Source organism: Patagioenas fasciata, chromosome 1 (genome assembly GCF_037038585.1).
Source record: "Patagioenas fasciata isolate bPatFas1 chromosome 1, bPatFas1.hap1, whole genome shotgun sequence".
Lineage (NCBI taxonomy): Eukaryota > Metazoa > Chordata > Aves > Columbiformes > Columbidae > Patagioenas > Patagioenas fasciata.
The window spans coordinates 91,591,918-91,618,424 of NC_092520.1; the positions used below are offsets into that span (position 1 = coordinate 91,591,918).

A 26,507-nucleotide genomic window follows, 5' to 3' on the forward strand; every position below is an offset into this window, starting at 1 on the left:
GGAAAGGGTTGTCAGGCACTGGAACAGGCTGCCCAGGGAAGTGGTGGAGTCACCATCCCTGAAGGTGTTTAAAAGATGTGTAGATGAGGTTCTTAGGGACATGGTTTAGAGGTGGACTTGGCAGTGTTGGGTTAAAGGTTGGACTCTATGGTCTTGAAGGTCTTTTCCAAACTGAATATTTCTATGATTCTACATTATTGTGGGTTGGGATTGTCTGGCTGCCAGACAGCAACCCAGCTGCTCTCTCACTCCCCCTTAGCAGCATAATGCGGGAAAACGGGTTGAGAAAGCTCATGGGTCAGGATTAAGATAGGAGATTGCTTAGCAGTTACCACCATGGGCAAAACAGAGTCAACTTGGGGAAAATTCATCTAATGTATTGACAATTAAGATAGATTTGGGTAGATAAAATACATTTCTGCATTACTGGCTTGAGGCTGGTTGAATGGTCTTACCTCATTTCTTTAATTCTCTCAAGAAAATAGTATTATAAACCACTGTTGGATGTGCTCAGTCCCTCAAGACAGCTGAAAAACTCTTTTCCTATGTGTCTATGCTTCATCAGTATTTTCCAGTTAGATGAGATGGCAAGACATATTTCATTTTCTAACTCCTCTGGTTGCGTTTTGTCTGGTTTTTTGTCTTTTTGTTGTTGTTGGTTTTGTTTGTTTGGGGTTTTGGTTTTTTTTACTAAGTAAAGTGTTTTTTTCGTGCAAAGAAAATTTCTTCATGTCACACCTGAGAGATTTTATATGACACACATAAATAGCCTGTAGTGGGGGCTTCACAAATTTTTTCAAGAAATATTTTGTATTTTTAAATCAACTGTTGATATAGACAGTATGGCTTCTTTAGGACAATAATATTTATATGTAGAAGCAATCCACATTATTTGCATTTCACTTTTTTTTTTTTTTAAAGCACATTACAAAAACATGACAAGGAGTGTGCATTTCTGATTTCTTCCCTGTACAGAATTTGTACAAAGTACCCAGGCACAGCATATATTCATGAGTCAATTGAATAAATCCTGTTTTACATTTCAAAGGTTCAAGCACAGGCTCTGCATGTTTGCATAGCTGGAATGGTGTGTTAAACTGCCCCTGAGGCCACATTCAAGAAAAAGTTATCAGATTTCACAGAGAATTTTCAATAAAAAACATGTATATCAATGAGCAGCAAGTCATTTGGGTTTTAGTTCCATGTCTTATATTTTCAGAGTGGAGAGAGGATACACCTTTGTTGGACACACACACAAAACCAACGCAGAACAAAATAGAAAGGAGAATAAAAACAGAGCAGCTTTGATATAAATGTTTTCAAAGGCAATTTAATTTAGAAACAAGAAGAATCCCAGACCATCATGACTTCAGTGTTCAGAGTCTTCTCTTCATACTGGTTTTGGTATTGCATATCATGAAAGAAAACTGGGTTCTTCAAGAAATAGTAAATCGTTGTGGCAAAACCTCTGCCTACTCATTCTTTGCACTGATACCACACTGTGGTGAAGTTCTGCAGTCTCTTTTCCTCATCTTATATTGGAGAGAGGATGGATTTTAACTGCACAGGGACTGAAGTACAACCCAGAGGCAATGCACCAATGACTCTTTTTTGATTCTTCATAAAGTTAAAAATGGCTGTAATAAAAATGATATAAATAACATTCAGTGTCCCATACTGTTCAAGAAAAGGGAAATCATGGCTTTAATGTTCCACTGAGAGATGATGAATACAGTTTTTCCCCTCTGAGTTTGCAAACAGTAATAAAATATTGATCTTTACAACAAAACAAGTTAGATTGGTATGGAGAACAGTTCAGGAGGGTTTCATGGCTTGCAGCAATGAAAGCAGAACCTATAACATTAAAGATTAAGTGTCAGTTCACTGAATTAATGCCCCAATGTAGCCAAGTAAAGGGGTTTGCAAAGAGACATAATAGTTTTTTCTCCTTGTTTATGAGTTTCCAAGTCACCATCATTTAATCCATCATCTGTACTACTGCAGATCAATTTGACATGGGTTATTAACATATCTGGTTCCTGTGCTCCAAGCCATATGTCCCCAATGTAAACAGAAGTCAGAAATACACAAACAGCTGTGGAAGAAAAAATAAGAGAAAAATGAGAACAGATATTCTATTTCCACACAGCAATACAAAACCAAACCATTTTACCTCCAGACCCACATTTTAAAATGGCTTCCTAATTATTTTCCTAGATGGAAAATTTGTGAGGGTTTTGCTTATATAAAGCTAATGACCCTTCCTACACTAACAGTAGAAAAGAGTTTCCTGTTAGCACAACCTTCTGACATCTTTAAATAAAAAGGTCTGAAATCTGACCTGTTGTTTTTGCTATCAAATGATAACATGGAACAGTACATGGGTCAGAACCCATACTCATATGGATTCATTTGTTGCAGACTATTTTTCCCCTTGGAATTCTACTTTTTATACCTCATTGAACTCCATTTTAATCCTAGAAAGGAAAGTTCCTTCGAGGGAGTACGACTGTTGTACTGTCAGGAACCCCAACAATGTGACCCTGTTCTGTGCCTCCAACCCCTGTGCCCGGACCACCAAAGACGCAGCTTTAACTTTGTGATGAGCACCAACAGACACAGGGAAACTTTAGATTATTTTGATGAATTAAAATTAACATAGAACTACTACTATTTTCTACCATTCACACCTTGTAACATGAGCGAAAAGGAAAAGACAAGTTACCTTTCTTGTTCACATCCTCTTCTGTCATTGCTGACAGGCACAACTTCTTCACAAGTTCATGAAAGCTGTTGTTGGTCAGGCCCTGAGCATCCATGAGGTGAAGCATAATTGAACTGAACAGACAGAGCTCCTGACCAAGTCCCGCCGCCTCACCGCTGGCCTCACAGACCCGGGTGTAAAACTTGAAGATGTTGTTTCTCAGCGTCTCATCCCTGAGCATTTCCTGCACTGCCACCGAGTGTGGCATAATGCAGTTCTGTAGCCACCGCAGAATTAACAGAACATTTTGCATATTGAGGCTGTGCTCAACCATAGACTTCACCAGCCACTTGGTTACTATGAAAGCGGACGCGCAGGTAAGACTGACTGTTTCATCCGCAAGGTCAGCAGATTTGAGGGGCTCCCCTGGATGTTTGGTAGGCATGGCTGGGAAAACAGGCTTCCAGTGGGCAAATATGGAACTAAGATGATCCCTGCACTTCCCCAGCTCGGAGGCTTTCAAGTCTGCAGCAATGTTGTCTTCTCTTTCTATCTCATTCTTTTTCCGAATGTGGTGATATGCATGAGATGAGGCTTGAGATTTGTTCTTTTCTTTAATGTTTTCTGTAAGAAGGAAAACACCATCAAAATAAACATCAGATGCTCCAAAGGATTTTCTTGGTACAAAATTATGCAGGAACGATGGTATCATGTGTTGTTTTAGCTGCTAAAAGGATATGTACTAGCCTCATTTAGCAGCCTAATTGAGCCTATGCAATTCGGACCAAACGGGCTACAAGCAGCTCCCATTGACCCAAAGGCTGAAACACTTTCCTGAACTGGATCTGCCTCACTTTGAGGTGAGCAATGAGGCAACCCAGGCCCTGGCCCAAAGCCCAGCAAAGCCAAGGCAGCAATTCAGGGGTCCACGAAATGCAGTTTTGCCAGTAAGGCTACATTATTCACACTGCGGTATGAAGAGAGTTCAGAGCAGGGCGATGAAGCTGTTGAGGGGTCTGGAGCACAAGTCTGATGAGGAGCAGCTGAGGGAACTGGGGCTGTTTAGTCTGGAGAGAAGGAGGCTGAGGGGAGACCTTATCACTGTCTACAACTACCTGAAAGGAGGCTGTAGCATAGGGGGTGTTGGTCTCTTGTCCCACATAGCAAGTGATAGGATGAGAGGAAATGGCCTCAAGTTGCGCCAGGGGAGGTTTAGATTGGATATTAGGAAAAATTTCTTAATGGAAAGTGCTGTCAGGCACTGGAACAGGCTGCCCAGGGAAGTGGTGGAGTCACCATCCCTGGAGGTGTTTAAAAGATGTGTAGACGAGGTTCTCAGGGACATGGCTTAGTGGCAATATTAGGTTAACAGTTGGACTTGGATGATCTTAAAGGTCCTTTCCAACCAAAATGATTCTATGATTATTTACACCACCTCAGGAGAAACACCCAGGCTGCTACTCTCTGGCAAGGTGGGGCAGAGCAGGCACCTGCCTGTGGAAGGAGATTCGGGCACAGCTGCGCTGCTGCTGAACCATGCAGGCTGAAGCAGCGACATCCGCCTCCCTCCAGCACAGCCTGTCCTGGCCGAGCGTCTGGCTGGCGAGGTGCCACTGGCCATGGGCATGTGAATTCCTCACACCCCAAGGGAAGACACAGGCAGCCACATTTCTGAGGCAGGGCTGCCCTTTGTGAGATGCTGCCTGTGCCCTGGGGAGCAGCGCTGCTCCCAAACAGCAACAGCGCTTTACCAGCCTGAAAAATGCAGAGCCATTTTCCATCAGTCTCCTTTCAAGGAGTCACTGAGAAAATCAGCAGAAATATCAGTTATGTTGCACTCTGCAGCTTAAAAGGAACTAAATGCATTTCAGTATTTTCTCCTCGTGGGCCATGGGGGATGGGGACAACTCCTGAAATGTAACCTCAGAAACAAAATTTCAGATAAGGGTCTGTTTTTGTAACTGCTTTATACGCTCCCGAGGCTTGGAGCAACAGATTTTTTAAAGCCACATAGACACTAAGCTACAAATGTCATTAATAACACTCTAAAAACCCTCAGAAAGGCACTAAAAGGGTGTGAAAAACTTTATAAAAACTAAAGCCTTTATAGTATCCCTTAAACACAGTGATACTTTAGTCATTAGTTTAACTGATGCAAAACATTTAAAGAAACTTATGGAAATTTTAGTGTGTACCAAGAGCAGCAGTTGTATTTGCAGGAAACCAGTGTTGTTTAATGCCTCCCACTACAAAATTCCTTGTATATTTTATTCACAGAAATAATGAGAGAAGTCATACTAGTCCAAATGTATTTCTGCTTTCTTCCAGTACTGATGACAACAAGAAAAAAAATAACTATTTCATTTTCATTTGCTTTACTGATAGTATTTACTCATATTTCCCTTTCAGATCCCTCATCCACACTCAGAATGATTCAAATCTTTGAGCACAAAGCCTCCAGGCACCATCTCTTTAAAGATTTCATTTAAGAACGTGATTTTTCAAAGCTTGACACTAGATCTGCAAGTAAGTTTCCTTTCAAAGATCTTTCCCTTTTCAAAACTGTGTTTCTCCAAAGCTTCCAGAATTGTGTTAGAAATCACTACAACGAAGTCCTGATTTCCGTTTCCGCTCCTCCTCCCCCAGGCTCTATCAGATGGTCTGGCAAAAGTCATTAATACTATTTCCTATGAGGGCTGCCTCACTTGTGCAGTTAGCTTCCAACAGCCTCAAAACTATCACTTTTCCAAAATATTTTAGTACTTACTCAGCAATTCTTTGATCTGGCATTTCTGAGCAAGAGCCTGCACATCCTCTTGCAGTTGCAGGTCTTTTTCAATGAGGCTCCACTTCTGCAGCAGCAGCAGGATCTCTTTGTTGGAAAGAACACTGTCATTCACAGTGAACCGGCTCATTTCTTTGAAGGCCTCAACAACTATAGCACGATATTCCAGCACAGAATTGAGCGTACTGAAAAACTGAGTCAGTTTGTCTAGATCCAAATTAGTCCTACGGAAAGAAAACAAAAGTGTCATGTATTTTTCTCCATGCTAATTAATAAAATTAGTACACGTTTTTTCTCCTTACAGCTTCTTCCTACAGTTTTCTCATGCAGTTCTCTAGACATATACTTTGATTTCTCAGGACGCCAGTAATAAATAGTTCCATTCCCACTGGATTGCCAGTACTTTGCTCCACTAGTGTTTGGCAAAACAGACCATGAAACACGTAGTCTTTGCCCTCCTGCCTGTAAATACTAAAGGCAGATGGCACACAAGGAAGAGGACAGCGGTCTGGAGCTTTACCCATGCTTCTTTATTTTGCACAATTTTCCAAAATTTTAAGGAAATGACCACAACTTCTCCAGGTTGTGGCAATACTTGTCTGCACGAGGAGCTGCAGGTGCTCTTATGAACCCTGACAGAACTGGTTACCCATTTGCTTTCTACTCCCCCTGCTGCAACTGCTGTGCTTACACAGGTGAAGAAACTGACCCCTTCTTAACCTTGTCATGTATAACTTTGCACCGTTTCTCCTCCTACAGGTTGCAGGTGTGGTACAGACACAAAGCCTAAACCTTTGGAGAGCGTGAAATATCCTTGCAGCAAATAGCATTGTTAACTGCAGGCTTTAATCCAGCAGGAAAAAGGTAAAACACAGCAGCTTAAAAATGGCCAGTAATAAAGGATGTAGAACGTGACAGTAACTGTGCATCAGCTGTTACTTTATTCCCCATGTATTTAAACAGCTAAAGCTCCCTATCAAAGAAATCCCTCAAAATTCACTACAACATTCAAACTGAAGGCGGCGGGGGGAAACATTAAACTACTAGAGATCAAGAAATTCTTCTCGCCTTAACAAATTTCAAACTGGACAGAGGATGAGATGCAAACTGACTAAAAATAAAAAAAATAATAATAAAAAAAAAATAGGGTCTTACCGAATGTGTTTGATTAATGCAATCAAAACATACAGAAATTCATTTACAAGCTGAATTGGAAGAAACTTCCTGTTCTCCTTGGACTGATTCCTGTTTTCTCTCTTGTCTCCTAAATTTGTTAGCCACAGAGTATGGAGTAAGGAAATAACCTTATTTAGCATCTTGTTTTCCAGAAACCTGAAAAACAAAAAGAAAGAGGAAGCAAACACTCATTTGAAAAGCAGATCCTAACCAGGAGCCAGTCCATCCCCTAGAGGGGACCATATTCTAGTGTACTTGTGGAGCCATGCATGGCAATAGATGCATCTCAGCCAGGACCCCATCAGGGCATGAGAACGTGCTCCTTTGAAGCCGCAGCCTCACTGAGGTCCTGGTTACTGCACTCCCTCCTCTTGCCATGCTGCAGGTGCGGAAAACACCATGGTGTATCACGGCCCCTGCAGGGGACTAGTAATTTCTGACTTGCATCCTCCATCACACAGCTCTGCCAAATGTTCCACTACATTGCAACCACTGCCACCGTTTCTTTAGAGCAGCTCCTGCTCAGGAAAGCTTGGTTCCTTCATGGTTCTCAGACTTAGGTAACAACAGCGATGCTTACAGCAGAACACCAGGAGCTGTATTTACTTTGTTATTCTAAGGTGTGTGGGGGAGATGAAATCAAGGTGAAAGCATCTCAATTTTTTCTTTAGAAACACAGGGGAACACTTCAGAGTTCGCCACGTTCTGCAAGTACGGCCCTAGGTGCCAAACATAACAAGCGCTGACGGGCCATCTCCGTATCTGTCACCCTTGTTTTCATACTCAGTTGTGCAATTAGTCTACCATGGAGGGTAAAATTCTTCCCATTTCACTAGCATTTCCCTAGTTACCTTTCCTCTAAGATGTGCAGTATCCAGGTTAAGAGGCTGTGATCTTGTATCAGCTCATAGGCAGCTCTGGTGACATGGGCAGCATTTTGTAATATGTCCAGAATACGATTCTGAAGCAGAAAATATAATTTGTTCTTTTACAAAATTTATCAAGATCTAATTATTAATCTTTCAGAAGGATATAATCAGCAGTCTGACCGGTATATGGGATCTGATCAACTTAAAGTTAAAATGTATTACCAAACACCACATGTTCTTAGAAACCCCAGGGAAGAAAAGACATTCTCTTTTCAAGGCTTCATACATACAAACACCACTCTTATAAAGTCTTAAGGTAGCAAGACAATCTTCTCTTTTTGACCAAGATTTTGATACCTGATATACTCTTAACCAATTGGATTTCTCAGGGTGGATGCTTACGAACAAGAGAGCTTCTAGCATGTGAATTTTCTTCCTGCTAAAGCACTGTAGAGATAACATGCTGATTTAGGGAATAAACAGACCTAAAACAGTGAAGGCCCTGATCATATGAGGAATACTGCGGTATCTGTAATATTTTCCACAAAGCAGCAGAAATAAGGCTAGAGCCAGACCACCAGCTGATGAAACTGAGTAAGGTTCCACAATGGCAGGGACCTATTCCAATTTTAGCGGGACAAGGATGTGACACTGATTTAGACATAAGCAAATATTTTCCCCCTCAACACATATTCAAACTCAACAAGGAACAGAGTTTCAAGAGGGCTAAATAAGAGTCAATCACTTCTTTCTGCTTTGTATTTGTTTTAGATCTTCAAACCATGCAAACTTTTGTGGTTTTAGGTTTGTTTTGTTTTTAAATTCTTACCTGGGAGCCCTCATCACACAAAGGACTGTTGAAAAAGGAAAGAATGACCTGGAAAATCCTCTGGAAGTCATAGAGCTCGTAGCAATGTTTATCACGCAACCCTTCTCCAAGAAATCTGAGAATCCATTCACGTTCTATTTTGTACTAGAAACCATAAGAAAAATATCAGCATCAGACACCTGAAAATAATGCCTGCTCATAAGAGCACAAAAACCCAGGTTCCCTGGGAGTGCCAGCACACTCCTCAACAGCTTTTTCTGAACTTTTCAGTTTTCATCCCTATCAAATTTAATCAGTAATATCCATCAGGAACAGTTAGTCTGCAGCTCAAATATGCACTGATAATGGAACTTTAAAAGTTGCTGTTTCTAAAATACCTCAACTGATCTCAACATTAATAATCTAAACTCAAATATGAATGTAAGCTAGCTAGAGCAGAACATTGTTGTGCTTACAGAGCATGCACAGCACAACTCATTTCGTGTTACTATTAAAAAAAAAATACAAAGAAACCCAGAAATAATACTTCTAATTCAAATATAAAACAAACAAACAAACAGACGTCTCTAATTAATCACCTGTGGATGAACAAGATTTCATTGCATTTTTATAGCTTTGTTCTATTATTTTCTGAAGAACTAGTGGATCCCCAAGATGGGATTCTCACCTCGAAATCAAAACTGTAGAAAAGCTGGAAAAACGCTGGTACTTTCCTCAGGTCCAAATACTGGTGTGACAGAAGGAATCTGTTTATCTTCATATACATGTGCTCCTCTGTGAAGAGAAACAATGGTTATTGTGAAGGAGGACAATGTTCACAAAACACAACCATGCAGAAAAATAAATGGAACCTGTATTTTCCAGTGTTTCAGCTAGTTGTCAGAATAGTACATTCATTACAGAAGGAGGCCTTCTGCTCTAAGGCTGATTACATTGTTGGCCATCCCTCCTCTTCCCCAAAATGAAAAGCTCATTCAGAGTGCACACAGAGCAGGTGAAAAGAAGAACATTAAATGTGTCTCCCATTTCAGCAAATCCAATGCTGCTTCATTGACAAAACAAATATCTGTGGCAAAGTGAGAGGCAAATCTCTCCACATTTCAAGCCTAACACTTCACTGTTATGGTTAGGCAATCCTCATTTTTAACCTATAGACCAGACACATTCCCCATGAGCAGCAGATCAGGTTGTCTAGAGGGACTGTATGGTCTCCATCCTTGGAGGTTTTCTAGGGTCAGACTAGAGGTCTGCAGGTTTTCTAGGATAAAGCCCTGAGTAAAATGGCCTGCCCGCATAGCTGGCCCTACATGGGGCAGAGGGTTTAGCTAGAATCTGCAAAAGGTCCCTTCCAACCTGAACTACTCTCTGATGCTATGATCCTTCTTTGCAACAGTGACTTACATTGATTCAGTGTCTAGGGACAAAAGGACAACATACTCTGATTCGATGAACAGAACTCGCACACTCATCTAGTTCCACTCATCCAGTTCTCCACCCACCTCCACCCAAAATTATGAGGAGGGAGTGGCTTCATCCCTGATGGATCAGACCAGTTTTGTACACAATCAAAATTTCCCACTTCTCCAGTAAGGCAGTCTACACGAGCACTGGAAGCTCTTTGAAGTGCAGGAAAGCAGGCTTCATGGCTCCTACCAGTGTCACAGCTACCTCCACCTCCAGGATCCATCATTACTCCAAGCACAGTGGCTCTCTCCTGTTTAACGCCCCAGGAGTTCCACACGCACAGTAGGTTACATACCTGGCTTCAGAATCTGCTGTGCCACACGAGCAACATAGAGGGCCAAAGAGAAGGTAAATCTGAGGTTCGGCTGCCTGATTCCATTTTGCACAGAATCCAAAAGATACAGCAACTGCAGCAAAAGAGCCCAGGGGAGAAAAGCTTGAACCATAACCCAAACAAATACAGGAGATCATGAATACATAAATAAGCTTTTAGGGTGTTTCATAGGCCGTAAATCAAATATAAATCCCACCAGGATTTCCATTCCTGCACATAAAATTCCTAGGAAATTTCCAGAACACCTTTTTCTGCCCACTGATTATAACAGGAGGAAACATGAAGAATAGAAGAAAAACAATAGAACAGAGGATTAAAAGCTGCTTTTAGCTCTCTCACCATGTACATATAGACAGATGAGTAAAGCGATGACTTTCCTTTAAGTGCCCATGACCTAAAACGTCTTAAGTTGGCAAACTATCAACCAAGCTCAGTCTTACCTGACTTTTCTCTCGAAAGCGAGCTCCTTCCAGATGAGAACGAAAGGAAGCCAGGACAAAATACGCGGCTGCTCTCATGTTGGAATCATAGCTGCTAAGGGCAGCTACTGTTAGACCCAGGGCATTGACTTCAACAAACTTGTGACACGCCACTACACACTCTGTAGGAAGAGAGAAAAAAAGAAAAAGGGAAAGAAAAACACCCAGTGCATTATAGTGACATGTCATGGAGTATATAACAGCACTATAATCCTTAACAAAAATTCAATTCATAAGCACCAACTTCTAGATCTACCCCTACAAACTATTAGTTCACTGCATGCTGACGGCTCCTTCAGCTAACAAAGGCATTCTGCTAATCACTCTGAACAGGAATTCTTTACCTGAGTTGAAACTAATGTGGTTAGTTTCATTTATGTGAGACAGAGACGACTCTGCCTGCTAGACCATGCTGAGTTAGGAGTAAATTCTGTAAAGACATCACATAACTCACTGTTTCAGGAGAGTTAAGTACAAAGAAGAACAGGAGGGAAAATTCTCCTTAAAACATTTTTCTGTGTATTTGATGTGTCTGTGTCTGAAAGAAAGATCAGTGTCACCAATGAAAAGCCCGTCTGCGCTACAGAGCTTCTGTTAGAGAAAGGACAGGAAAATAATACATAAATAAGCCATTAGCCACACCAGTTGTTACTGTGCAGGCATGAGCGATTCTGCTGGCAAGGCATGTTCCAAGCGAAGCACTCAACTGTGCCCTTCTGGGACAAACAAAATCCTGCCAGGAACAGTAACCAGCCAAACAGAAAACACCCCCTTGAATCTAACATTTATCTTCCATAGCGTTTTGCCATCAATTGGGATTTAGAGTTTCTTATTTAAGGGCTGTGTGTTTTGAAGAGCTTGTGGCGAAACGACTTGATGTAAAACCTCTACAATAGCTTCTGTGCTACTTCTATTCCATTCACCAGTAACAGAAAAAAATGGCACCTCAGTAGTGTTTTACCAGCTAAAATGCAAATGTATTGTGGTTCCGAGTTTAACAACAATATTCACATTTTCTTGTAATTCACACTCAAGGTCAAGAGGAAGTTTCTGAGAAACAAGTATTCCTATTTAAGAAGAGGCTTTAGTCTTACTGACAAGTACCTATATTTAGTCCACTGATTTCCTCCCTCACCACCACCCACACACAACTAAAATATACACATATATATATTTCATAGATATTTATGTGAAAATCACAGATTATTTGTGTCCCCGCACCAGCAGCTGGGCTCTTTCTCTCATGTTTTCCTCAGCTGCCAGAACTCCTACTTCAAAATCTCGTGCCTGGCAGTTTCACATCCAGCTCTGCTAGTTATGGGCCAGGCAATGGCAGGGTCTCCACCTCCCAGCACTGCCCCAAACCAGCCCACTCCTACCTGACCAATGCAAAGGCATCGCTGAATTGCAATAACAGGTATTTTCAGTGAGTTGTTTAACAAGTTGTTTCAAAAACAGCAATTACTGTACATGTTGCTACACCACTCCTCACCAAAGCACATCAAATTTAACTGGTATACTGTAAAACATCTCAGCCATTCTCCTAGTGAGTGAAAAGATCCCTCAGTTGTTATCGTGAGATACCTCTTGCAACACCAGAGCTTGAACAGATACAGCTCTATCCCCCTCTGCTTCCAGGCACTGGGCAAGGCCCAGTGAAAACCATGAGAGGAGCAGCAACAACAGGGCAGGAGAAAGAGAGAGCCCAGAGAGACACCGAATCTATTATGCCTTCTGCCTGGGGCAAAGCAACTCCACACTTCCCACTCCTCAGGCAAGACGCAAGGGTGCAAGGTAAGCACTCAGAAATTGACGCTTTCTGTTGAACCCCAAGTGAACATGCAAAGATGATCTAAAGCTCGTCTGTGTGCAGAGGATTCTCCATCACTTACGGACATCTCACAGAGAGCCCTAGCCCGTACAACAACCCCTCTTCAGTACAGGATCAAATACGTGTTGTGTGCCCTTTCCCAGCAAGCCACCACATGGCTCTCCTTCAGACCGCAGTTCTTCAGAACTACTAATGTACGTGAACTAGACAGACAAAGTGCAAAATTTTATGGGGTCGTAACACATAGTGAAATCCAAGGTCCTCACTTCAGCAGTAAAGTGCACGCTGGTCACAGAAAGATTTATTTGGAACACTTTATTTCACTGAAAACATGCAGTGGAAATATTTTCCATCAAGCTGACCTTGGAGAGTGCATTCAACAACTAACATAAAATAACAAGCTATTATTTAAAAAAAGTTAATTCCAAGTCTGACATACAGTTTGTTTAAAGTACCTTGAGAACCATGATGGAAAAGATTTCCACAAGATGCTTATCAGAGCTAAAGTTAGACAGAACTTGCTATCTGCCCAATTCCAGACTTACTTTTTACTCAGTGAGCATTAAAGACTGTGCAACAAGTCTATGTTTATAAATTCAGCAGTTATATAACATCTGTGCACAGGGCGCTGCGCAGCCAGTACAAAGAGCAAATAAATAAAGAGGAATTGGGAATTCCAAGAGCAGCTGACATGGTTTAAGAGCACCATGGGACTTGAACGCATAAATCTCTTGGGTCATTTAAAAATGCCCCTCTTAGGACACAGACTCTCACTCAGCGTGGAGCAGTTACAAGACCCATTTTTCCCCTCTCCAGTTTTAGAGTCAGTCCATGTCAGGATACACACTGCCTCAACAGCTCCGCAAGAACACCATGTGCAATCGCTCCCCGAGCCCCACTGCTTCCCACACAAGCGGCTGTCCCCGCTGGCTGACCAACAGCCACCAAATCCCTCCTGCCAGTGAAGGTGGTGGTCTCCAGGTGGTGGGTGACAATGACAGGGTGCTTTTTCCAACTATTACACCCAGGTTCAAAAGACACTGGCTGTCTATGCTCTTAATCAACAACAAGGCCAAAGACCCATCATTAATTGGATTGTCTAAGATCCATCCAACTGCAAAGTGCCAAATAATTCTGGTACCTTTCTCCCCTCAGTAGACGAAGAGACAGTTCTTTTTACTGCTGTCAAAATTATACAGGACGGTTAAGTATAGGCTAAGAACACACAAACCAGGTACTGTACTATAAGGGTCTAGGTGAACAAAGGAGGACTGTAAGTATGATTTCACTCAAAGACAGCTATCAGAGCCTGCCAATTGCTTCTGATATTGTTGTCGAAAGCCAAACCCAGCTGTAACTACACAGTGGTTAGTCATAACACACAAAGAAAGCTGGTTAGGAAACTCCTTATGATATTTGTCTCACTTTGATCTTTAATGGCTCTCTAAATAGCGTGCCTGTGAAGTAAACCAGGGTCATGTCAAACAAGAGAAGTGAGTCTAAGCAAGTAGTTTTCAAGCACCATGCGGATCTCATCAAACTTTCCAACAATTGTGAGCACAGGCCTATTCATGACATACAGTGGCCCCATGCAGCTCTGTTCAATGGAAAATGAGTTGGGTGAAGTTTCCTTGTACTAAAACCACAGCCTGTAAAAGGCCAGATCTCCAGTTGATTCAGGCACAGAAATAAATACCCTTATAGAGATTCTCTCTGGTCAGGAAACAACTTCACCCTTCCCCAGAAATGCTGGCTTCTGGTTTATGCCCAGAGAACTCCTCCAGCATTGCAGGGCATGTTTTCTGACCTGTGCTGCCTCTGCCCAGCTCCTACTGACAGCAGAGCCGAAAGGAGCCGGTTACTGTTCCCAAAAACTCAGCCACAAGCAGCCCCCGATCAGAGCAGTCCTGTCACCTGCAGGTGGGGCACTGTGTGTAGCAGCAGAAGGCACCATCCCTCCCATGCCTGTCTTGCTGGGACACCACAGCTGATGCATAATACCATTCTACACATTCATCAGAAAAAACAAAACCTTCCAGTGGGGAATATTCTCTTCTGATCCCTCTTATGCTATTTTATAATGACATTGTGCTGGTTTTCATGCTATACAGAATGCTGTTCAATAGATCAGACTACATAAATCTGTGTCTACTTTGTCTCTTCCAAGCTGTTTCCAGTCTCAGTTTAAAAACTTCTCTTCATCTTAAGCAGAACAGTCCCTCTACAAAGGGTTAATCCAATCCACACTATGTTTAAAAGAGCTATGAGGGAGCACCTAGTCTTCTAGACAAGAGCAGCTCAGCAGGCATGCCTATTTGCTGCCACATTGCTCTATTTTGAACAGCCAAATCTTACTAGATGCAGTGCATTATTTGGAAAAGTGCTTTAAAAAAACCTCAAACTTTAATGCCAATTATGCCTTGTTAATTTTTAAGTTGTTCTGAAAATTATAATGCAATGGAGTAGGTGGTTAAGTGATGTATGTTCTTTCTCTCCAAAGCCAGGAACAAATTTCTTTGTAGTATTAGCTCTTAGATCGAAAATAACAGAGCTACAGAGGAAGCCATGCAGCTCCCACAGCAGAATAAAATTACATTAAATATCAAACATTCACTTTACCTGGTCTGGTCAATTCACTAAAGAGCTGAAGTAGAAAACAAGGATCGTAGAAGTCGTCAAGACTCTTGACACTTTCATCTCTATACAGTGACTTTTGTTCCTCCTGAAATGAAATCAAACCCAGTATTTATAAGGAGTAACACTGATTTCCAGCTTTGTTTCAAACTTCCTTGACCACCTCATCCAATTATAAAGTAGCTGATATTAAACCCCGCAAAATATAATGCAACACAGGGTGAGACGTGCTTGTGTTTTAAACCGGCTTTCATTACCAGGGTTCCAAAACTATTTTCCCTAAGTAAATCAAACAGGTCTAAAAGCATGCTAGCAGACTGTGTGAAAGAAAAGCCCACCATCAGTGGATTCTTGGACAGTCAAATTTAACAACTGTTTAAAAGTTAAATTTTGGTCTCACTTATACATGGCAACCTTTGCAATGCTGCAGAATCACACGTGCAGACAAGATGTTGTCCGTCTACTGCAACTCATTTGAGAAGTGCTCCTAAATAGTTCATTCCAGGCCTCCTATGAATTTAAATTACTTTCCTGATGTAAACAAATGCATTACATGAATGCAAAAAAGAAATTACTGAAGTGAAAGGCTCTTTTTCTATGTCAGAAGGATAATTCGCAGTCTGAACCAAAGCACCTCTGGTGACAGAAGACGGCGATGTTGTGGGAAAGACAGAATTGTCTTCATCATCTTTTCTCGATCTAGCAGACACAAAATCTCCTCCATGCTTGGCTGCTGCCAAAGTGACTTCCCCAGACTCTTGCACGTTTTGTGATGCTCCACAGCTGCTGGACCCCATAGCAGGATTCTTAAACATCATTAAAAGTAAAGGCATTAGTCAACAGACTGCTAACACTGAGTGAAAGGCAATTACAGAGGATATAAATTAGTATTTAAATTTTCCTTCACTTGTACTTATCCCGTGGGAACTTGAAACTAGAACTCGTTTCCCTAGCAACACCTTCTTCATCCATCCAAAAGCTTTTCAAACTCAGTCTGAGGGTGTCTCATTAACTATTTCCTACTCCAAGTCAGAACTTACCTTCTCAGAAAAAAAGCACTTTTAAAAAATGTAAACTGTAAGTGCAGATAAGTATGACAGCAGCTGCATGAAGAGACAAGTAATCAAGACCTGGTCAGACAAGGCTGTCTCAAATGCAATTGATATTTCAAATCAGAATCACAGTGGTTCAGTAAAACATAAATCTTTACTCTTCTCTTCCAAGTTGCTCCTTAGACACCACTTACTTGCTATTGTGCTTCAAGTGCTATTGATATTGTCATTTATTACATAGGTACTGTCAGTGAGGTAGCTGGAGGGATGGCGTTAGGCTTCTTATCCTCCAGAACCTGAAGACTCTCATTTGTAACACAAGTTGGGTTCTGCTGGGTTGCACGTACAGCACTTCTCCTGAATGTTCTCTGTAGTCACTCAAACTCTTCAGTGCTGGGATCAAGTCTAGTCAAAATGTCAAGCTACCAATTCACTTCAGGGTACAGTATGAAACTGTTTCTCCTTTAAAAAAAGCTATAAAAGTTTTGGGACCTAACTGCTTCTGAAATGAGTCTCCTCCTCACATAACACCCTCTCATTCACAAACACTTTCAGTAAAGACTTATACAGGATGCAGCTAGTGTCAAGAGTCCTGGCTTCTAGAAGCCACTTCAACTCCTTGCTAACAAGAACCTTCATCTTCTGTCCTCCTTCACAGGCTACAAGGATTATCTGTATTCTCAGACAAAGCTAAGGGAGGTTCTTTGAACTCAGAGTCCAGTCCTGCTGGCACTCTTAGCTGCTGTTAATATTTATGCTCCTGCCTCAAAGACAGAAAAATGCATTTGAGCAAGGCAGACCACAGACATCGGTGTATGTAAGAACTAACAGCAACAGACTTCCCTGTGGATTGCTTGGGTACAGGGCCTGAAAAGAAACTGACTATTTTATACAACACATGGTTATTTCTTCTGAAGCATGTAGATGCATTGCAAGGTTGCGCTGTAAGGATGGCTACAGTTCAGACTGATGAAAAACAAGGAAGGCATTGATATCATGTTAGTACCCCCAAACTAACAATATACATGTAATACAAGCAGTTATACTCTCAATCCTCCACTGGTATTTTCTTTTTCAGCAAAGCACCAGAGAGGAATATCCCACATACAGGGGTAAGATCACTGAGAAGGGCCAGCAAGGGCTGTAGTGAGTAGCAAATCCTGTATCCCAAGGGAACAGGGAAGGAGAAAGATTTCTACACTAGCAAGTTGTGCTTTGGTCTTATCTGTGATGACATCCCTACAGTGGATTCTTCTCTATCTCTCACTTAGAGAGTGAGGCACTGCTGAAATGGAACAGGCCCCCACCCAACCCACAAATACCCAAAACTTCAGGAAACACATGAGAATTTCGTTAAGAATAGGAAATACGTAGGAAAAATGTTTCCAAAACCAACATTCACCTCTAGGTTTGACCTTGCTCACTGTTTATCTCAGTTAAAAATAGGACCCTGGAAAAATGGCAATTGTGAGACTGCTTATTTCCATGTAGTTACTCGAAAAGGAAAGGTGGTTGGCTTACCTGGAATTTATAAGACTTTGATTATTCTTCTCATATAACTGAAGCAGCAGCAGTATCTTCTGATCTAAAAACCAAGATGAAACCCAAAGTCAATCACCTATGAAGATGAAAACCAGGTCTAGTAGGAAGTACCTTAACCAGACTAACGCACTTACCTACAGCACTCAGCGTAGCCCCATAGGCACCCAGCAACACAGCAAGGTGACTGCTCTCACACAGAGAAGGGCTGAGTTTCACAACTGTCAGCAGTATATCCACCAAGGCCTCTGAAATAAACACACAGCTTCAGCTTTGCTGCTCTCTCAGTGTGCATACAAATACTCCCCCCCCACACATACCCTTTCTAAATAGATGTACATACAGTACTGTACATTTTAGATCAAGATCTATCTCTATAAATACCAAAAGCCATCTCCTTGACTGCACTAAAGGACAATTACGATGCACTTAAGCCAAATGGAACAACATTTTTGAAGAAGTTAAAACACTGTTTCTAAGCTGGACACACAAATGTTATCGTGAGCTGGGGTACACAAGGTGGCACACTACCCTGCAGAAACTTTCCACATGTACACATCCGCTCTCCAGACAAAAAGAAGTGCTATACCCTATCCTATCATACCACAGCTCCCTCCGCTCCTAAGTAGGCATATTATATTAGCTCAGGACTTGCAGAGAGTAAAGGCAGACATCCCAACAACTTCTCTGAGCTACAGCAAGAACTTGTAAGTTCACACCCCAGCTGCAGTTATTTATCAAAATGCATTTAAACAGGGGTCATCACTGCAGGATCCAATTAGCTAGCCAGCTACAGGAACACTTTCCTGGGGGGCACAAAAATTATCTGCTTTTGTTTTATAACTAGCTGAGAAACAGATCAAATAAGTGATCAGGTTGCTCAAAGGCAAATAGGGTATCTGTGGCAGATTCAAGACCTGAATCCAGATTTCTTCACTCAGTGTCTGAAAAGGCATGGGCATTTCCCCCTAGTATCTACAGAAATATAAAATATACATCAAAACAAAACAGATCATAAAGACAACAGCCTGAATTCATGCATTCTTGACACCAAGTTTCTGAATTACTAAAGTTAGTCTCAAACAATCCATCTTGCTCTACAGAAATACATGCAAAAGGTAGAACACTGGCAGTATACAGAAAAGTCTATAACTTGTTTTTAAATTCACTAGATTTGTGACTTCACAAGAGCTTCTTGCTCTTTTCAGGTGATTTAAAACTTTGAAATTTGTTTACATGTTGCTAACTGATCTACACAAAATTTGTTATCAACATGCTGCCCTGAGAACTTCCTCCCCTTTTTTTATGGCTCCTTCAACCCCTGAATCTCAAAGCCCTGTACAGTGGGAAAAACCTGAGGTCTATGTAGATTTAATGATTAGTTCAAAGTCAAGTAGTACTTTAGTTGGCAGAGATGAAGAAACAAAGCCAATCCTACACGTAAACTATCACCCAATTTATATTTCTCATGAAAGGATATTCCTCATGAAAGTTTCCAATAACAAATACACATTGATTAAATCATCAGTTTTGATACAACTTGCAAAATCAACTTCTGAATCAAGCTACTGTCTAATGATGGCCTCTGTCACACGTTTCTAACAGAACCTATATGCCCTTCAGTGACCCTACACTAGCAACCTCACAGAAATCAAAAGAATCAATTCAGTGTTTCAACAAGGTTAAAAAACAAATAAAAACCCCAAACCCACTTTTTCAGTAGTTTCAGGAAAAAAAAAAGTGTTTAAAACCATAAGATGAATACAACATTTGGATCTAAGTAAAGGTAAAATTTAAAAATAAATGCTAATATTCTGGAATTGTTTAATAGCTCTGCAAGTATACGTAGGCGGATAGGTTACTGCATGGATAGAATATAATGCAAGACAAGATTACTAAATATAGTTAAAGGGAAGCGGTAGAAAAAAAAACAACCTCTTGTCGCGACGTTTGTGCCATCTTCTTCTCTTGACCTCAGTATGGCTGACAAAAATAGAGAGTGCTGCGTGACCATCATGTGAAGTTTGGAGAGCTTGACTAATCTCTGACTAAGTGAGGATTCTTTCTTGTATAATAACTGAACAGCAATGTTCAGGACTTTCAAAAATGCTTCATCTCTGTAGCGGTACCTTTGGAAGAAAGGATCACAGAAAATTCAGACCCAACCAAAAGGAAAGTTGCTTGAAAAACATCTGTTTAAGACATGAGAACTTTGCAAAGAAAGCAAATTTAGTAAAACCAAAACAGAATTTAAAAAAATAAATAAAACAAAAAAAAAAAAAAAAAAAAAGAAAACACATGTATCTCTTTTCCTGAGCTGCTTTATTTTTTTTAAGCTATACTGGCACCTTAATTACAAAAAAAGAGAATCAACAGAGAGTGACTCTTGTAGCTGCACTGATCTTAATAAAGGATTAGGACTTTGCCTACCAACCCTTCAGACAGCAATCCTTCAGATTAACACTTCTATCTCTACAGAAGCTAAGATTATCCTAAACCTTTATTTCTTTAATTTAAACGGTTTACATTTAAAGGTGAAAGATCTGATTCTGATTTCTTATGAACTGTATTTAAGAAATACCTTAAATAAAAGAAATCAGATAAGCATAAATGTTCTTTATGCCAGTCGAAAAGAAGCTACTCCAGCTACCTAGTTAGCTATGTTAGTTACACTAACTGGAGCACAAAATCCAAATCCGCCTGCTGTTGTGCAGGTTCAGGATCCAATGAAACCAGTGGATGTGATACAGAGTGCACCCTGAGAAACAAGGAGCACTGTCAAATCTGATTGAACTCAAGGGAAACAAGGTGTTTTCAGTACAATGTGGGACAAGGCCAAGTAAACAGAACTGTAGCTCTCCCAGCACTTTTGGTGCATCTCAGAATTACTTACTTGAGTCCCATCTTCACAAGGCTGTACCAGTCATCTGGGTCCACTTCTTCAACAAAGTGCTGTGCATGTAATAAGTTAAAAAAAATGTTCACATTTAGCACATAGAGCTTCTACAGATCATCAAGACCAGCAATTTTTGTTCAACAGACACACTAGCAATGTGCAAGCCAAGCACTCAGGTGGGATGATCAGAGGATAACAGGGAAGAAAGCTCCTGGATACAACACTCCTACCTCCTGATTCAAATGAAACTGCAAGTCTGGTTTTGTTAGTCCTAGGAGCAGGGGAGCATATGTGCTGTATGCAATTAAAAAGCACGTTGGTCTGTAGGTACCAAAACACCCAGAGTCTTGAAACTGTTCATACTCCTGAAGTGTGAAAGGAATAAAAAGTCCGCAAGTCAAAGCAAGAGACTCGGGTACCAGGATTTTGTGTGCCTACAACGTGAAGCTAACCAGCCTTTGCCTGTTGCAAACAGAGGTGGCTGGGTGTGCATGTTCTTTAAAAAAAAAGATCTTCCCTGAAATGTTATAAACTACAATAAGCAACAATCAGTTTTAAGAAGACTGACAGCTGCACATGCCAGCAGTCCTGGGGCTAACTTTGTCAGACCTGTGAACACCATCAGGATGAACACTACGAGGTGGACCCTCAGGTTCTGCAAGACTGCTGTCCTATACAATCAATCATGTCCCAAAAGGGAGTCTCACCAGAAGCCAGCAAGAGGTTAAAAGCATTCACTGCCTGCAAAGACCTTCATTTTTATGTCTCACATGGATCTGCCTACCTTACTGAACTACAGAAGTGTTCTTTATGATCATAAGTCCAGACTTCTACCTCCAATCCACAGATTTCTGCCACACACCTGGAGGGCATGGCAGGTAGGTCTTGTTGGAAGTGTCCCTATCGCTTTTTTTTTTTTTTTAATGAAGACATTCATTGGCAACCTTTGATTTTTAACTATTGAACACCTCAAACTCTGATTTTCAAAGGGAACTGTTAGCGGAAAGCCACCATCAAGAACAACTCAACTGCTCCTTATAAGGGATTAGCAGGGCTAAGTTAACTCTGCAAAAACTATTAGAACCCCATAGAAGCCATAATCTATAAAAGAGAAAATAAAGTCCAATCTGTATTTACCCAGGATACGAGAGTACAATAACAATTATGCACACAGTCAAATTATGGGAATCCAGATAAAAAGAAGTCTCACCAATAATTCTTCTAGCCTCAGCAGCATGGACCTCTCCACTTCTTGCTTGCTTTCATCTCTACTGCTGTTGTACATGTCAATTAACCCCTTCATGCAGGCTGACAACAGGCGCTTCCTCCAGGAATGCAGCTCTTCTGAGTTTTCAAGCACTCTAGATATGGCATCTGCCACCCTCCAACTGCAGAAAGATTTTTTTTTTTAATGTTGTAACATGCTTTTTGTATGTGTTAAAGATGTCTTTCTGCCCAAGTGTAAAGTGACAGATTCTCTGAAGAGATGATGCCAGCATTGTTCACAATATTTTCATTCATGCATACCTATCACAACGCCTTATAGGACAAGCCGAGTCCTGAAACAGGGAAACTGGACTTGCCTACCTCTCGACATTTTCTGCTTTCTCAAGAGCAGCAGGAAGCTGGTCAATAAGGCTTTGCAGCCCTTTGCTTTCTGAAGATGGCAACAACTTTGAAAGAACTTGCAGTTTCACAGTGGTCTCATGCGATGCTTCTGTGTCTTGCAATACGCTGCAGAGCTCCTTCCACAGAGCCTTCCTCAAGACAGGTGTGACAGCTGAGACCACTGTTGGGGGAGAGCAGAGAATATAGGTTCCACCATCGAAGTGTGTTAAGCAACAACAGACTTACAATTACAAAAATCCCAAATCACTTTTCTAATAGAGGCTCATATTACTTTGTTTCTAGGAAATTACATGACAGTAGCTGCTAATCTGCTACAGAGAAGTGCACTCTCTATTGCTCCATAGCACCATTAGGACTTTTCACTACCTGAAATTCTCCTAGATAGAGTTGGCTTTCCCCACCAACTGCTACAGTCAGCCTGGTTTTGTTGTTCACATTTCTATGCAATATGAGATATGAAAACAAAGTGATCCTGTTCTCTTGAGTTGAATCGTAACTTGTAGTTTTGCGGGTAGAAAATTTAACAGTCTTGTCAATTTAATACTGCTGTTCATTTGGAAAGTTTTGGACTGCCAATTTAGGAAGGCATTACTTTAGGAAGCTGTATTTGGAGATTTATTTTAGAAGGAAGTTTTGGACTCTTGTACAAGTGAAAGCTTACACTCTGCAAAACCATATGGCTATGGCATTCCACTCACCAGATAGGGTTCTATCTATGCCCAAGAAAAAGTTTTTACCTCCTATACTAAGCCAAGATAAGCATGAAGACAGATTTTCACATGCACTAGGTGTTAAGTAAGGGCTTCAAAAGAGAAAACTGAGCACCAGCAACTCTAAGAATACTTCGCTTCAGTCCAACAGGCAAGCTTCGTTACAGTCCTTCACCTTTTATGCTGGAGAGGTGCTTCTAAGAGAATCATCAGAAGTTAGACGTGTAACTGTTATCACCCCTACTTATTGTGCAGAGGATGGAAAACTTCAGAGCCAGCAGAGCCCACACTGAGCATCTGGCCTCCCAAATCAAAAACAGGGATCAGCTGTGGCTTTACCTGCAGAAGGTCGGGTGAAATCATACTGGTCTCTGCATTGCAAATACACATTAAAGAGCGGAAGAAAACTATCCATGTTTTTCCTGAGGTACTTTCCAGTGGCACTGCTCAGACACCACAGCTCAAACTGCAGCAGGTGAGTCCTACAGTGTTTTAGCAGCGTGCCCACAATGGCAAGGCAGGTTTCTGACATCTGGTTAAGGCAGTGAACATGCACCTCTATGCTGACTGCATGTGCAAGGACTGGCTCGCTTTGGAGAGCCTGAAGGAAAACTTTCTCCAAATCTTTGCTGGCTGATGCTGTCATCAGTACCCCCAAAGCTTTAATGTGCTCTGTGGACAGCAGTAGTTCTCCTTGTTGGGTCTGCCTTTGGTAGCTCTCCGTGAGAAGCTGCACCAAAATCTGTCCGTAGAAGCTTAATTGTTTCCCTTTTTTAGGGGATTTTTCAGATTTCTGAGTAGTCAAGGTCATCTCAGGAAGTCGCAGCATGGTTAAAGTGATCTCCTTCAGCTGCGCTGCAGCCATGTGTATGTGCAGCTCCTCCAGAGCCTCCAGCTGGTGAGACTTCTTGGGAGAGACCTGGCTTCTATCTTTCCCTGCAGCATGTAGCTCTTTCAAGACACTTTTTGTGATAGCTTCAAAGTACTTGGATAACACGTGTTTGTGATCCATGCTCTGCAGCATCGGGGCACCCATTTTCAAGAGCTGGAGCACACCGGAATTGAGGTGAGCCGACAGGAGCTTCACAGTGACAGGGTTCAAACTGTGCTGAGGAAGAGAACGTTGTTCTAAAGCCAGGAACCAACTCTCCAGCGTAGGATGTCTGAAAATCAACATCAGCATATCTTCCAGTGTCTGTAACAAATGGTTGTAACAATATCACTGAATTGAAAATTATAGGTTGGGGGCAAGGGGAAAATATCATTCATCTGCCTATTTTCCAGAGTATGTTTTTACAACTAGTGAACATGAAATTGTCTATTAACTGGTCAGAGGATAAAAATATTAACTAATTACAAGCACATAAATACCATTCTTTCAACATATATGATGTGGGAAGCATGCCTTCACTCCACATGCTTCATGTGTCTCAGCATTTCCAGGGGAAAACTGTGTATTCTGGGATTTGTCAACACAATCCCATTCTAATCTTCACAAATCCACAGAACAGATGAAAGGGGGCAAAAATTCACTCCTCCAAGTACATAATCTGCATAACCAGGCTTTACACTGGGCTTATGGAATAGAATTTCTTCTGCAAAGGTGTGAGATCTCTTTCAGGACCTCTCCTGAACACATTCCAGCTTAAGGATGAGACTGTGGATGATGGAGTTGGTCAAATTAATGTTGCAGCAAAACTTCTATTTCCCTAGCGAATAAATAAAATCAAAGTTTACTAGCAAGTGTGTTTCTGACCTCTGTATCAAGAGATTTGGTACCTTGTCATTTGAAGATTCCTCTGTAACCAGAGCTTCTTCATCCACAAAGAGATCTGATTCAGTTTGATGCTCTTCTCGTTTCTTCTGATTATCCAACTCTATCTGATTTCCCCGGCACAACAGGCTGCTCAGTAGGTCCACATAGAGGTCAACAAGGTGAGGACCAGAAGTTTTACTAAGCTGTGAAAATACAGACACCTTGAAAGTTCAGAAAAGAGAAGGATGGGACCAGAAGGATATTTACCCAACAGGAACAGAAATTAACTAAGAACTTCCTAGATTACAACCTTTTCTGAGACAAGGAATCACCCTCCTCTGTAGAAACCTGATTTTAAGAAAAGTCTGAGGGTGTCAAATAAATATTTATACATTTTAATCTACACTGCAACTTCTCATGTAACACAGGCCAATAAATTTCACTCTCTAGAAAGGCCCAAGGTCTATGGAGACCCAAGAGATGGAATTAAAATCTGGAGTTTATTTGCACTACACATAGATCAGTAAGATAACCCATGCAAAGTAAATCCAAGACTCCTCAACAATTAGGACAGGTGTTTGTTCACAAATTAGGTGCAGGTTTGTCTGTTGCTCTGTAGTGTCAGTGAGAGCTGAGCACATGACAAAACACCAGATCTAGATTATTACATTTTAACAATCAAGTCATTTGTACTTTCTGCTTTAAATGGAAATAAACAAACCCATAATATCATCATAACATTGCTCTTACGCTGCCGAAGTTCTCCACTGTGGATTTCAGGTATAGCAACACTTGCTTTACTCCTAACAAAAGCTGTTCAGGTGGGACCCGCGAAGCCAAATCTCTCAATTTTGTCTGGATATCATCTTCCAGTAAGGTGCTGCTTCCTCTCTCATAGGCTTTCTTTAGCAAAGGGGTAAACACAGAATCCAGGGCTACAGCAGGCTCTTTACCTACTTCTTTGTGTTTTTTAAACTGTTTAAAATGGAAAAAACATAAGAGAAAAATAAAGATGAGTATGAATCTAAAGTTTCTTCAGGTACCTTTGCTTTGAAACAAGTTCTGTGCTAAAACTGCGACTGAAGTTCCGGAAGCACATGTGTACAGTCCCATCACCACAGAGCTAGTCACAGGTATCCCATGGGGAACCTGCACATGGTCACTATTTGGCTAACAGAAAAACACACGAACACTGAGCACAGCTGGTCTGTGCATGCCCAACCCCATACCTGGCTGACACCAACCACCATAATCTGGTTCCTTGGGCCACACTGTATTTTATGCTACACTGTGCCTGATAAAGAGCTGTACTCTGAGTGACTGCATACAACCCCTGAGCCCTGGCTTCACTTCCCAGCCCCAGCACAGACCTCTTCTGTCATTGAAGAAAAGCCTTGAGCAATTTCGAGTCACAATGTGATCAAGAAGCAATATAGAATTAGCTAAATGTAAACACACTTTCTGATGGAAATGTAACCTTTATGGACTGTGAGGTTTTATAGTAAGTAATACTGGCTCAAGCATTCTAATGACTTCAGGTATGCCATACCACAGGTTGCTGAGATTGCTGAGGTATCCAGAGACTGTAGTACTGGTTAAATCGGTAGAGCTGAGGATACTTAGAAACTTTCAGTGACTGCAGATCTTTATCATAGAGCTGGAACATCAAGCAGAGGGCAAGGGGATCTCTTTGAGAGTGCAGGAGGTCAGTGAAAACAGCAACAAGATACTCTATGATGTGTGCTCCTAGAAAAGCAAAATAAAAAATGAAACCTCTGTTGACAGAACTAATCTGAATTGGCAGACAGTAAGGTAATCCT

The 26,507-nt window shown here is 41.3% G+C and overlaps 1 protein-coding gene across 1 annotated transcript in view; it reads right to left on the reverse strand.

The window, feature by feature from the left end:
- Nucleotides 1-888: 888 nt before the first annotated feature.
- Nucleotides 889-26,507, reverse strand: part of URB1 (URB1 ribosome biogenesis homolog) — a 56,471-nt gene continuing 30,852 nt past the window's right edge. Inside the window, exons 19-39 of the mRNA XM_065862559.2 lie at nucleotides 26,237-26,433; nucleotides 25,438-25,662; nucleotides 24,711-24,890; nucleotides 23,271-24,126; nucleotides 22,180-22,381; nucleotides 21,803-21,980; nucleotides 20,590-20,648; nucleotides 19,632-19,825; nucleotides 17,834-17,944; nucleotides 17,679-17,742; nucleotides 15,740-15,911; nucleotides 15,091-15,193; nucleotides 10,602-10,762; nucleotides 10,123-10,234; nucleotides 9,031-9,137; nucleotides 8,364-8,507; nucleotides 7,517-7,626; nucleotides 6,645-6,821; nucleotides 5,472-5,713; nucleotides 2,726-3,328; nucleotides 889-2,095 (exon numbers count right to left, since the gene is read on the reverse strand). Of these exons, the coding sequence (XP_065718631.1) occupies nucleotides 1,890-2,095; nucleotides 2,726-3,328; nucleotides 5,472-5,713; nucleotides 6,645-6,821; nucleotides 7,517-7,626; nucleotides 8,364-8,507; nucleotides 9,031-9,137; nucleotides 10,123-10,234; nucleotides 10,602-10,762; nucleotides 15,091-15,193; nucleotides 15,740-15,911; nucleotides 17,679-17,742; nucleotides 17,834-17,944; nucleotides 19,632-19,825; nucleotides 20,590-20,648; nucleotides 21,803-21,980; nucleotides 22,180-22,381; nucleotides 23,271-24,126; nucleotides 24,711-24,890; nucleotides 25,438-25,662; nucleotides 26,237-26,433 (4,403 nt within the window). The 3' untranslated portion in view covers nucleotides 889-1,889. The remainder of the gene's footprint in view (nucleotides 2,096-2,725; nucleotides 3,329-5,471; nucleotides 5,714-6,644; nucleotides 6,822-7,516; nucleotides 7,627-8,363; nucleotides 8,508-9,030; nucleotides 9,138-10,122; nucleotides 10,235-10,601; nucleotides 10,763-15,090; nucleotides 15,194-15,739; nucleotides 15,912-17,678; nucleotides 17,743-17,833; nucleotides 17,945-19,631; nucleotides 19,826-20,589; nucleotides 20,649-21,802; nucleotides 21,981-22,179; nucleotides 22,382-23,270; nucleotides 24,127-24,710; nucleotides 24,891-25,437; nucleotides 25,663-26,236; nucleotides 26,434-26,507) is intronic.